The sequence below is a fragment of the Gadus chalcogrammus genome, chromosome 21, assembly GCF_026213295.1.
Source record: "Gadus chalcogrammus isolate NIFS_2021 chromosome 21, NIFS_Gcha_1.0, whole genome shotgun sequence".
Taxonomy (NCBI): Eukaryota; Metazoa; Chordata; class Actinopteri; order Gadiformes; family Gadidae; genus Gadus; species Gadus chalcogrammus.
In genome coordinates, this window is record NC_079432.1 from 17,869,591 (window position 1) to 17,883,521 (window position 13,931).

Sequence of the window (13,931 nt, forward strand, 5' to 3'; positions counted from 1 at the left end):
TTTCCTGGTGGGCTAAGCAGATATAAGAATCCAATAGAGACAGAACATGTGTGTATGCACACACATACTCATGTGCACGCACACACGCAGACGCACACACACACACTTTACAAACCCACGCAGTCAAATGTTCAGTTCCAAACAACAACAAATAAATGAGGAGGGGCAGATGAAAATGGAAACAACATTTTAGTCTTCCGTTTCACTTCCTGCCGATTTATTTTTAGCCGGTTGAACTTTAGTGAACCGTGCTCGGTGTGGAGGTGCGTGGGTTGAGAGGTGGGTGGGACGTGATGACTGACACCTGAACAGCCGGCATCTGCTGCTTCCTCGCTTTAGACGGGGGAAGTGGAGAGGGCCCGGCCGGCCGGGACCAGGGTGCAGAGTCACAGGCCTGGGAGCAGGAAGTCCTCCCCCTCCTGGATCAGCTGGGCTCCCCCACCACAGGTACCTCCATGTGGCCTGTCTGTTCTAGCTTGTTGCGGTGACTGTGACTGGATGCCTGTACTCTATGATTAACCGACCAGCACTCCATCACCGTTTTAAAATGTTTTGCCTGTATTTCAATTAGGGATGGGCATGATTAATTGATGATCCATCATTGATCGTTAAGAATTTTGTCGATCAAGTGAGGAGATTGGAGGTTGTGCTGCAAAGTGTGAGAGTGGCAAAGCAAAGATTCCTGATTCCTTATTTAGTTGTTGTTTGCGCCTTTCAAACGTGACATTTCCCATCGACATTGTAATTCATTAGTTTATTGGTAATTCATTATTGTATGTTTCAAGCCACACGTTTGGTTGTGTGTGTGTGTGTGTGTGTGTATGTGTGTGTGTGTGTGTGTGTGTGTGTGTGTGTGTGTGTGTGTGTGTGTGTGTGTGTGTGTGTGTGTGTGTGTGTGTGTGTGTGTGTGTGTGTGTGTGTGTGTGTGTGGGGGATGCATGTGGAACTGTGTGTGTTTGCATGTGTTTGTGTGTGTGTGCGTCTCCCTTTGCATGTCGGTATGCGTAGCCGAACGCAGGAAACAGGGTGCTGTCATTTTAACACTCGAAGCAAGGCGAACAACACAAGTGCAGCGCTTTGGGGTCGGTCTCTGCTGAATTCTGGAGTCAGTCTGGCAGCGATGGAGTAAAATCTATTGCTAAATATTTTAGCAAGCAGCCGATTTCATGGAAAATTCATGAGAAGGATAAATATATAATATTCATCTCCCCAAGTGCCGTCTGGCTCATACACAGAACACCTATTCTAGACTCAATGGCCGACGAAAGCAAGCCCGCTGCCTGGGAGCAGCCTGGCCGTGGCTGTGGCGCGAACAACCATTTTTGGAAGTGCTCGTTGGCCCTTTGGAGGGAAAACATTTATATGCCTTAAAACAACAGGGAAAGCACTCCACCCTGCGTTCTTCCTCTGCGTCAAGAGCCCGGCTGGCTGTTGGAAGTATTGTTGTCCTGCGTTTGACCACTAAAGCACACAGCTGCTTCTGAGAAACAGGGAGGAACCAGAGTTTAATGTGTTTATGTTCTTTCCCGGCTGGATATTGTTCAAGCGCTGATAACCCAACCAGAAGGTTGTCAATGCTGCTGATTATGCCAAGAATGCTGCTGCTGGTCTACGCAGTGCTTTGCTGAAGCCGGGTAATCAAAGGAAACATACAGGTCAAAAGACATAATTGAAACATTGAAACGTTGACAAGGTATAAAAAAATCGAACATTGACGTACAACTCATTACCATGGTTTAATTTCCAGTGAGTTCTTACTGTTTCCACTCCTGTTGGAACGTCAGCATGACGTTCTGCTCCAGTGCATTATTTGAAGACTTTCTCCAGATTAACCATCGCCACCCACCTCTCATTCATTTGCCACCAAGCCAAGGTGTTGCATTCTGGATGTACGAGGCTGAAATCAGGGCTAAAATTGACGCGCCCTGTCTCTAAATTAGCCATTGTGCGACAACCCAGGAGCTTACATGGAGATGAGACTAACAGCGGATGCTATCAGAGGACATACTCTCTCATATCAAACTCCTGTCTGCTCTTGTCACTTCACTTTACGTCATTAAGTCCATTCTAGTCCCAGTAAAGATAAATACCATACTAGCAATGGCCCACAGGAACATCTATGGTGACAGCTGCTATGACTAACAACATACAAAGTGTTTTTTGCCCAGACTTACTCATCAACAAGAATGATGGCCGCATAACCACCCTACCTGCCGAGGCGACACGTTGACACACCAACACGTGAACTAATATCGATTTATGTGTGTTCTTCTGTGCTCCCCCGTGCATAGCAGACCTCAGTCAACCTTAAATATTCTTCATTCCTGTTTATATTGTACATCGTTTAAACGTGTTCTCTCGATGCCTCTGTGTGCGGTGCAGCGGGCCGGCCCGCGGCCTCGGAGGACCTGCTGTGTGAGCTGTGCGCCCGCCTACACGCGGCTCTGGCGCGGGGCCACCTGCTGGGCCGGCGCTGCAAGAGGAGGGCCCAGATCCTCCGCATGCTCTTCGCCCTGATCGACCGTGACTCGGCACGCCTCCACCTGCATGTCGCCACGCTCTGTCTGGCCGTGAGTCCCCCGGGGGTGTGTGGGGCCCGTGTGTGTGTGGTGTCCGGGGGTGTGGTGCCCGTAGGTGTGTGGTGCCCGTGTGTGTGTGTGTGTCTGTGCCGATGTGTGTGTGTGTGTCTGTGTGAGTGCAGGCGTCGACGGATGCATGCGCCCAAAATATACGTTATGAATTTTGCATGTTCTAACCTTACACCAAAGCCCACGAGGCAACGCACAACTTGACGCCATCAAATCCACTCACAACTTCCTCTTCCCCCCCCCCCCCCCCCCCCCCCCCCCCCCCCCCACCGACACACACACACACACAAAGCTGTGTGTCAGTGGGAACAACCTGCTAAACATCTGCAAGCTCATCTATAAGATCAGCCGCAGTGAGAGCAACGACAGGCTGTTCCAGAGCACCTCCATCCTAGGTGAGGAGTACAACCAGCCTCCTGTCCTCACCACAGTGTTCTGGTGTCAGACTCTATTGGCTCATCCCAGTGAGCGGTAGCTGGTTGACGGCTGTGTGTCTGTCTCCCAGACGCCCTGCTGGTGGTGCTCAGCAGCGAGGACGTCTGTGTGTCCGGAGAGGCCCTGCTCTACTCCGTTGCTGCACTGAAGTTCCTGTCCGGGAACGACGCCCTACTCAGACAACTGTTAGCCAAGGGCTGCGTTGGCATGGCCCAGCCGCTGCTCCAGAAGCTCCACCCACTCTCAGAATCGGGGCACGCCCTCTTCGCCACTGCTGGGCACATTCTCCTGCAGGTGAGATTGGATGTGGGGATGAGATCCATAGAGGTAGAGCGATAGAGAAGCTGGGGTTTGTTGTCCATCAGTTCTGCGGCTCATTCTCTACTCTATTTTACAGTTTCGAAAGAGCAAAATGCACAAGCGGTCCAATTGACGGCGGGGAACTCTTAGTTCTGACGGAGGCCTTAGAGTTTGGTCTGGTTTTTGTTTTGAGTACATAAAAACAAATACCAATCCAGAAATACAGCCAGAATCGATGTGAGTAAGAAGATCATCCCAGACAACTATGGGCCGTGTTACCATTGAGGACCACATCTTTTATTCTGAAAGGAAGAGGGTTCCACTCGCTTTCTGTGGCAGCCCCCTGTTTAGCACCCCAACATACCTTATGGCCCAGAGCAACCAGAGATGACCCCCATATCCCCCAGACCTGCCCGATGACTGGAGCTGAAACGTGGCAGATGTTGGGAGGCATTAAGGTTCTTATTGACACGAGTGCTAATGGCTGCTTGGAGCAGACCTGGAGCGGCCTGACTTAAAGGTTGGGTATGGGATTTACGAAACGCCAGCAGATTTTGAAGCTACACAACTCAAATGGTCCTACCCACTCTCCTTCAACGCTGACTCTGATTCCACCCATTCCAAGTACCTGGATGCGCAATCATGCACGAGTGCGTACACAGATGCGCGAGAGCGAGCCATTAGCTAGTTAGCTAGCTCCAGTAGCTACCGCAGGATAACAACAAACAGAAGCTTGCTCTGGGTCACGAGCTTTGAGTACGTGCACGAAGGGGTCATGTGCGGGGAGCGGGGGAGGGGGAGCGGGAGTGCAGTACGACCGTTTGATTGACGTACTTACTGTCCAATGCCACCGGGTGGTTCTGGAAATCATTGGCTGGAGCTTTTCGAACCCTACCAGTTCCACAGATGACTGACTTGTTTAATTTTCATGTCAGTTCTTCTAACTCAGTGCCTGTAAGTGGGTTATGATAAGGATTTTAAGTAATTTTGCAAAAATTGCCAAAAAAGAATTCCATACCCAACCTTTAAAGACTCAAAAACAAATGGAAACTACACTGACAGACCCGCTCTGTTTGCCAGAATAACCCACTGCATTCTTAGGACAGCGATGCAAGCCAGGCGGTTATTGCATCCGAAAAAAAACTTGACAGCAACAAAATAAGTTTATAAGACGTCTGAGGGTCGACTGGTATGAATCTGCGGGCCACTGGGGAGTGGAGCGCTTTGAAGTGGATTCTCCCGCTGCTCCACAACAATATTATGGTTCTGTCTGCTCCGAAAGAAGTGGCTTTAAGAGCACAGTGCTCAGCCAATTCTCCGCTTTCAGCCTGCCCCTTATGAGTCCAACATCGAAGCCCAGTTAACACACACACACACACACACACACACATACGCACGCATGCGCACACACAAGCATGCACACAAACACACACACTCACTCACATACACACACTCGCGTGCACACACACACTCGCATGCACACCCATTCGCATGCACACGCACTCGCATTCAAACACGCACAAACTTATAGGGAGCATGTGTGCCTATGCCAGGGGAGTAACCACACAGCTTGGCCGCACTGGGTTGGCTCGGCCGCTGGGTTTGACGTCCAACCCACCGTTGGTTATGCTGTTAGCGGAGGCTAATGAGTCTGCCCGCACGACAGCTTCTTCCTGGAGCTGCTCTGCATTCTGGGTGTCGGCCACGGAGGGGTTATGGACGACAGGACTTCCTCTGTGTGATGGATTTGTTAGAGTAGAGCTCAATTACTTGCCTCTTCACCCTCTGGCCTGTGACACTGGTAACCTGGGGCGGCCGGCTTGGCCACAACGTCAGCCAAAGTTCCACTCCAGTCCAACCCCGGGCAAGACGTCCGAACAGTCAATGAGACGGAGAGGAGAACATGGAGCTTTCAGCAGGGCAAACGTTACAACGCCTGCATGGCAGTAGCTCAGGAGGTAGGGTGGGTTGAATTGGAACCGGAAGATTGCAAGTACTATCCCCGGCTCCTCCTAGAGTGTTGAGGTGTCCCTGAGCAAGACCCCTTACCCTGACTGCTCCAGATGAGCTGTAAATTGCTTTGGATTCAAATGTGTCAGCATTTTCCCCTAAATGTAAATGCTGTTTGAACCCTTTCTTTGCTTTTCATTTATTTCCTTAACTCAACCCATGTTGACCTTTTGACCCCTCCAGCTCACGTCGGTCCTGAGGAACCTTGCAGACCTCCCAGAGTCTCGCCCCCACTTCCTGTCCCACGGCATCCTATCAGAGCTCTGTGTGGCTCTGCGTCATCACCAGGAGGACGCAGACGTCTGCACCAACATCGCCAGAATATACAGGTAGTGCACACACACACACACACACACACACACACACACACACACACACACACACACACACACACACACACACACACACACACACACACACACACACACACACACACACAAAATCTCACACTTACACTCACACACTCACACACTCACACACTAACATGCCGAGATCAGGGTGGATGATTATTGTACAAAAATATTGCTGACTTCTCCTTTAAAGCTAAGCTAGGTGTTTGATTTAAAGAGCATTTTTTACACATTTGTTGAAATTCTCTTTACTAAGAGAGAGGGACAGAACATCATTTTTTTTATTATTTTATTGCAAAATAGCAGACATTACCAAGATTCCCCTCTCTCTCTCTCTCTCTCTCTCTCTCTCTCTCTCTCTCTCTCTCTCTCTCTCTCTCTCTCTCTCTCTCTCTCTCTCTCTCTCTCTCTCTTCATATAAGTAAGCTCTCCTCGTATGCAGAGTGTCGCCTGGCGTTGGACAACACCCCCTACTGTTACCAGCTTTTCTTAGACCTGCTGAACAAACACCATAAGAAACAGGTGAGTCTGCTGTATACCACCAACGTGCGGCTATAAATCCACTGATGCATGTGTATGCCTCTGTATGTGTACATCTGTGTTTGCTATTTGAGTGTCTGGAGGCCTACATATTTGAACTTTAGCACTATCATATGTAAGTGTGTGTGTGTGTGTGTGTGTGTGTGTGTGTGTGTGTGTGTGTGTGTGTGTGTGTGTGTGTGTGTGTGTGTGTGTGTGTGTGTGTGTGTGTGTGTGTGTGTGTGTGCGTTGAGATGTTAACGTGCTCTGTGAGTCCCAGTAGACTCACAGTACAGGGTGTCTCTGTCACCCTCTCTCTCCCCTTCCTCTATTGTCGAGTGTGTGTGTGTGTGTGTGTGTGTGTGTGTGTGTGTGTGTGTGTGTGTGTGTGTGTGTGTGTGTGTGTGTGTGTGTGTGTGTGTTTGTGTCTGTGTGTGAGACAGTAGAAACCTCAATGTTTCACCGAAGGCCTCTAGCCTTCATCTGCATCTAGCAGGGGGCTTATAGGGCAGATTGCTTCTACCCGACATCTAAGCATACAGGTGTTTACAAAACATGTGCCTTTACCCTTTCATGTGATCATGTCAGCATTCACAGAGCATTCTTTCCTTTAAAGATCCCATATCATGTTTTTTTTGGGTTAATAATTGCATTTGGGGGTACTACTAGAATAGGGTTACATGCCTGTCTGTTAAAAATAACCCTTATTATTCTCAAACTGTTCATTTCTGCAAAACCAATTTCATCATCTTTCTAGAACTGTCTGATTTGTATCATGTCACTTTAAGGCCCCCCTCCAGAGTAGCCCAGTCAGCTGTGATTGGTCAGCACGCCCAATCAGTTGCGATTGGTTCCTTTGTGTGTGAGTCGGCAAATTCATGGCCCGGAGAAGTTGTAAACATAGACCTCTGAAGAATAAGTCCCGCCTCCGAGGCTCTTGGTTCCATGTTTAAATGTCTATGGGAAATAACATGAGGGTTTAATGATGGTGCGTGACAAACTCTGTAGTTGGCGAAGAAGTAAAAGCTGCTCAGGTTTTGAACCACACACTTTTTCCATCTAGATTTCACTTGGGTTTTGGATTGTCTGGGCCGTTAAAGTAGTTAACTATTATTAATGCTAACCGGGAGCTAGTTCTGATCTGCGCAGACTTCATATGTCATACTTGTTAGGGAGGCGGGAGTTTCTCGCAGCCATTCACAACCTAACGTGATTGTCATTTCACGCGTGAATGGACGAGCAGCGTTGGTGCCACTTCCTCTGTAGGCGGGCTCTGGTGCCATTTCGGTGAAGACAGACAACCTGTCTTCACCGAATGCAACCCTGGCTGGGAGAGACGTGACGTCCTAAGTCGGCGCAGATCCGCGTTAGCATAATGCTTCTTCATAATAGTTTACTACTTACAGAGGTCTATTGCGGGTACTGGCAGGCAGGACCTCTGCTCTTCAGCACCGCCCTCTGCACTGCAGTCTGACGTCACACTGTTAAGGAAATAACGTTTGAGCGCAAACTAGCTGTTTCATGCACTTATTGAGGGCCGTTCTCGGTGGGCGCGAATACTCCCCCTGGATCAGACTTAGATTGTTCTAGCTTAGCAGACGTAAGACATATACATACGTCTTGAGACAGTCTAAAGCAAAGGGAAAGGTTGAAAAAGCATGAGCACCCCTTTAACCCTATCATGTGATCATGTGATCACTGGCAGAGGGTTCTCCCTCTAACCTCCTCCTGGTGCTCTCCTCTCAGGACCTGGTGGTCCGCCTGCTCTTCACCCTGGGGAACCTGACGTCCCGCAGCGACGTGGCGCGAGCGCGCCTCTACGGCTGCGGCGGCTTCCCCACCGCCCTGCTGCGGCTCTACCGCTGCTACCTGGGGGAGGGCGAGGACCCCCCGCCTGTAGGGGTGCCCGGCGGGCAGCACCACGACGTCCTGGTCAAGCTGGTCCGGGTGCTGGCCAATGTGTGCGTGCACCCCGCCGTCGGCGTGGAGATGGCGTCGGACGCGCTGTGTCTGCAGCTGCTGATGGAGACGCTTGGTGAGCCGGTCGTAGAACGGAACCATTTGGTGGGTTTCACTTTTTCAGTCGCTGCACAAACGTGGCGAATGCTCTGGGTGTGGGTCGTCGGTTGTGTTTTCGGTGTGTTCTAGAGACCCCAGGCAGACACAGTGTTGTGTGTTTGTTTACACCAAGAGGCTAGGACAAAGAGTTTTCTGATTGGCTTGAAGATTACTTGTTGTTCAGAAATATCTTGCAGTACTACTGTGTTTGATGGTTAATATCCCCCTGTCGCACGGAAGGGACGATTCTGTCGACCAATCAACAGACGGCGTGTGTAGCTCGAACTTGCCGGCACCCTTTCAGGCGTCTCAGTACCCCAACGGAGGAGTACTGCGGGACGAGTACGGCTCAGTCCGGATCACGCCCACTTTTGGCGGTTGAAACGCCAACCTTTGCATTCTGAACCAACCTGCACCCTCCAGTGGAAATGCACCGTTAGTGACTATTGCTTTGGATAATGTTGTGAAACAGGTTTAACTTTAGAAATGAATCCTCTAGGACTCGTAGAATCATAAGACAAATGGGCACAGAGCCGCAATGACCACTAGAGCTCAGGAAGAAGAATGCGTTGACTGGTAACCAGAAGGTGGCTGGTTCGATCCTCAGCTCCTAGCTGAGTGTTGAGGTGTCCCTGAGCAAGACGACTCACCCTGACTGCTTCTGATGAGCTGGCTGTTGACCTGCGTGGTTTTTTCCGCCGTTGGTGTGGAATGTGTGAATGAATGGTTGCAAGTCGCTTTGGATAAGAGCGTCAGCAAAATCCCCTTAATGTAAATGTAAGTGTAGACGACAACCTATCTCACCTCTATCTAGATTGAATGTACCTGTAGCTCTACCTCGGCAAGGACTAGCAGACGTAAGACATATCCATACGTCTTGAAACAGTCTAAAGCAAAGGGAAAGGTTGAAAAAGCATGACCACCCCTTTAACCCTATCATGTGATCATGTGATCACTGGCAACTACTAACAACATCTAATTTTATGAGAACAAGTGAATGAAAGTGTCCTATGATTAAGACAATCAACAATGGACAATGGTTGTGTACATCTCTTATACATCTTTCCACCTGTTAGATGGAGGAAACTTCTCTCTTTGCATCGCATATGACCAGGGCTGGGTAAAAAAATTGATTTAATCGACTTTGGATCGATTTTATTTCGATTTTGCAACATCGATAGGGCATGAGATCGATTTTTTTTTTTTTTGCACTTTACTAAACAATGCCTTAATGCATTTGCAGTGATGGAATCAGTGGCGTCTTTGCATTAGGGAAATGGAAACGGAACCTCAAAACCCATCTCTTTAAAAGAGCATTTAGCTAAACTTTCTTTGAGGTTCCCCCTTTTTAATAGTTTTTTTGGTATTTTTTTCTCTGAAGCACTTTGAGATTCTTGAATATAAAGTGCATTATAAATAAAATTTATTATTATTATTATTATTATTATTATTAGGGGCCAGTGGGGCACGGCCCCACCAGAGAACGCTGCCGTGCAGGGCACGATTATACTTTTCATTTTTTTTTCAAAAATGTCATTGAGCATAAGTTAATAATACATTAATTGTTAATAATTAATTACATGTCCGCAGTTTTAATTTGATGAACGCAATTGTTGTAGTGTAGTAGTTGAGTGTGAAATAGTTCGTTGCTCCGGCTCGTCATTTCCGCTCGGTGGGGCACAGCCGAGATGGCCCCGTCTGCTGCAGTGTAGAAAACTGGTGCTGTTGCGCGAGCAAGCGCGTGCGCAGCGCCCGCTTCTGTTTCGGCGGTGGGGCCAGAAGTTTAGTGCCCCAAAGCTCTTCTCATTGGCTGATTTGTAGAAAGGGCGGGGTTTACGGCGGGAGCCGATCAGATCTTGCTAGCTGGCTAACGTAGTTACTGTTACAGTTACTGTTACAGTAAATAACAACAAATGGACGTTTCATTCATTAAATGATGAATCGTGTTGAGTATCTGTCTCATGTGAGATTTAGCACTTGAACAGAAGTTGGAGATAAAACGTTTGGGACCACATCGCCCGACGGATTTAATCATTATTCAAGAGGGAAAGGACAAGAATAGATCGTTCAACCAGGAGTTGTTCAAGCGGAAAAAAATGCTTGTGTTTCACCTCAGCCACACAAAGGAGACCAGACAGCACTGTCCTTAAAGCACAGGTAATTACCATCTTAGCCCAAACTTACTTAAATTTTCAACCAGGATTATCCAGGTCTGAATAGGCAACCACTCTATCAGGCTAGATTCATTGTTAATTGTACAGTATGGTGGCCTGCAAACCTAATGCAACTTAAACCATACTTCTTCTTTTTTTGGTATATTGTGAGTGGTGGCTTTGTATATTGATTGCTGTGTAAAGGGTGTGCGCCGTTGTGTTTTTATTGTTGCCACGTTGTTGTTTTCTTGAGTTTTGATATTGTGAGATCTTGAACGCTGCCATTTGGTGGTGCTATTGCTATAATAGCCTAATATATGTTGTCAGATTCGCGTTTGAGTGATGGCATTATTCAGCTGCAATTTTGGTCCCCTCTGTCACTTGCTACTGTTTTTTTTGTGATGGTAGTAATATGTGGTATTTCTGGATTGCGTTATAATATTTTCCTGCATGGGCCCCACCAGAGTTTCCAAACCAAAATCGCCACTGGATGGAATGCTGACGAACAAGTACGCTTTCACTTGCAATTCCTTTCTAATTTCAAAATTGCACTTTTGAGACTTGAGACAGTTTTGTTTACAGATCAAGTTTAAACTGTCCAATTTACAAGTTTGCACTTAAAACCTGTTGTTTAATATAAAGAGAAAAAATAAAGTACATTTGTATTTTGTAACACAGTTGAGCCATTTTCATTATTTAAGAGCAGATTGAATCTAATCGAATCGTGATTAATCAATTCAGAACCTTATGAATCGAAATCGAATCGATTTAGGAAATTGGCCACGATACCCAGCCCTACATATGACCACTGTTTTCGAAGTGCGGTCTGAAGAGAGAGGGCAGGGGTTGAGGGCTGTGATCCTGAAGAGGACCCTGGGAAACAGGCAGCCGGGAGACGAGGTTAAAGGACTGCAGATGACTGGGAGTCGGCTGCTGCTGTCGTTAGGGCCTAAGAGCTTCATACTGCAGAGACCGTAGCTGAGGAGGTAGAGTAGGCTGACTGGTAACCGGAAAGTTGATGGTTTGATCCCCGGCACCTCGGGGATTGAGTGTGTTGAGGTGTCCCTGAGCAGGACACCTCACCCTGACTGCTCCTGATGAGCTGGCTGCCGCCCTGCGAGGCTGACTCCACTGTGAATGTGTGGTTTGAATGGTTGTAAGTTCATGGATAAAAGCGTCAGCAAAATCCCGTAAATGTAAATGCACACACTGGCTATTGACACTAGCGTAACCATGGACTGGCCTGTATGCATTGACTGCCTGTAGTATCGCCTTTTGATAAACAAATACAGAAGCAATTTGTATGATAACATAAAAGATTTGCCAATCCAATGAGTTGGTTAGGTATAGTTAATGAGTAAGTCCTTATCAATAAAAATCTGTTTGAACCTCAAAATATTAAACTTCCCTTTGCCTAACCTTTGAAGAAGCAATATTTATCTCTTTGTCCTGATTCTATTTCTCCAGCCCACGGTTTACCTCTGAGACTCGTTTTAACGTGCTGTTTGCAGCTGTGTGGTTTGCAGCTGTGTGCAACCCTTTACTGCGCAGCGCTCGACAGATCAAACCACTTAAGAGAACAGATCAAACCACTTCCCTGATGATGAGACAATAAGTGACTTGTTTTCCTTCCTTGTCTTGCGTGTTTTTGATGTATAAAGACTAGGTCTACCTTCTGTGTATGCGTGTCTGTGTGTGTGTGTGTGTGTGTGTGTGTGTGTGTGTGTGTGTGTGTGTGTGTGTGTGTGCCTGTGTACAGAGCTGAGGCCCATGGCGGACGGGGAGCTGCTGGTGAACGTGGCCGCCACCATCAACAACCTGTCCTTCCACCAGCAGGCTGGCTCGGCGGTGAGGCAGAACCAGCTCGCCATCAGCCAGTGTAAGACACACACCATGACCACGTTGGGTTACTGGTAGGAAGGCTGCTGGCCAGAACAGTCAGAACGTCTAAGCTGCAATGGGAGTTTGATATTGTATCTTTATTCATTCACCTGTCTGCCTTACTGTCTGTCTGTCTGTTGATTTATGGCTGGCTGCTGTCGCTCTCCTCTGCCTCTGGTTTCCTTACTCCTATTGAGTATTTCTACCCATCACTCATCACTGGGTTTTCTCTCTCTCTCTCTCTCTCTCTCTCTCTCTCTCTCTCTCTCTCTCTCTCTCTCTCTCTCTCTCTCTCCCTCTCAGTGCTGTTGAAGCTCATGCTCAGCTCCAACATGGAGGCCGTTCTGGAGGCCACCCGTGTCTATGGAAACCTGACACAGTGGAAGGAAGTGCGGGACCTCGTCATGCGAAACAAAGGTGTGTGTGTGTAAATGTTTTATTTGACCAGTACCTCGGGGGGTCGAGCTTATTTCCACCAAGGCCATCACACCTGCGTCCTTCAGGGGTTTAAAAGCAGCTCATATCAGAGTGAGTGCCCTCGCACTAATGTATAATGGCCTTGTGTAAACTGACTCTTGACGCGCTATGTCCAGGTACTGCTCCAGCAGCTATGTGCTGCAGTGCAGAGCCTGTGTACTGTACTACTTAACGCCCACGGCCAAACCGCACGGCATGTAAACACTGACTAATGACACAGGTCCCCCTAGCCCCCCTACACTGTCCACACGCACAACACACACAACAAAGACAATGCCTCATCTCTCATTCCTCTACCCTGCAGTCTACCAGTTCCTGGTGACCCTGCTGGACTCTCAGAGTGGAGAGGTGTGTTTTGCTGCCTGTGGGGTCCTCACCAACCTGAGCCTGGACCCTCCCAGCAGGGCCACGCTCACACAGGAGGGGGTCATCGCCAAGTAAGTCCCCCCTCCCGGCCCCTTGGCCAGGGGAGGCATGTGTGTCTTTGACAACGTAATGTAGCAGCGTCACCACATCATGAATGCAGAGCACATTGTGTGAGTGTCCTTAATGCTAGACACAGCTGCCGGTGTGGTCATCTCGTCTTCTACCACATTGTCTTATCGTTAACAAAAGCAGGGGCGTGGGTTTGTGTGAAACACACGGGTAGTGCGTCTTGTTTTTGCAAAAACACAAGATAGTTGTATCTCCTGTGGCTTTCACGGGACAACTTTGAAAATGCCAACCGCGAGATTAATCGGCAACCTTTCATTCAACTTCCTTACACACACGCACATGCGCACACACACGCACACACGCACGCACGCACACACGCACGCACGTACGCACGCGCACACACACACACACACACACAAGGCCCATTGAAGTGGAGCTAATGGCTTCCAGCCTACAGGTCATGTGAATCCCCCCCTCCCCCTGCGGTCACATGATGTTTGTGTGTGCGTGTGTGTTTGTGTGTGATAGGCTGGTGGACTGTCTCCGGGACCTGGGGCCCGGGGATTGGCAGCTGGCCGGCCAGGTGTGTCAGACTCTGTGGAACCTGACGGAGCCGACCGCCTCAGACGGAGGGGCCCCCCTGCACCAGCAGGAGAGAGAGACCCTACTGGGGGCCCTCATAGCCTACTCATGTAGGCACATAGGTCCAACACACACACACACAC

At 48.6% G+C, this 13,931-nt stretch overlaps 1 protein-coding gene across 1 annotated transcript in view; it reads left to right on the forward strand.

Annotated features, from left to right (window-relative positions):
- Positions 1 to 13,931, forward strand: part of armc2 (armadillo repeat containing 2) — a 32,573-nt gene that overhangs the window by 17,662 nt on the left and 980 nt on the right. The window contains exons 8-18 of the mRNA XM_056581572.1: positions 340 to 447; positions 2,383 to 2,570; positions 2,881 to 2,983; positions 3,094 to 3,317; positions 5,517 to 5,662; positions 6,106 to 6,205; positions 7,949 to 8,237; positions 12,173 to 12,292; positions 12,598 to 12,711; positions 13,076 to 13,208; positions 13,735 to 13,898. Coding sequence (XP_056437547.1) covers positions 340 to 447; positions 2,383 to 2,570; positions 2,881 to 2,983; positions 3,094 to 3,317; positions 5,517 to 5,662; positions 6,106 to 6,205; positions 7,949 to 8,237; positions 12,173 to 12,292; positions 12,598 to 12,711; positions 13,076 to 13,208; positions 13,735 to 13,898 — 1,689 coding nt within the window. The remainder of the gene's footprint in view (positions 1 to 339; positions 448 to 2,382; positions 2,571 to 2,880; positions 2,984 to 3,093; positions 3,318 to 5,516; positions 5,663 to 6,105; positions 6,206 to 7,948; positions 8,238 to 12,172; positions 12,293 to 12,597; positions 12,712 to 13,075; positions 13,209 to 13,734; positions 13,899 to 13,931) is intronic.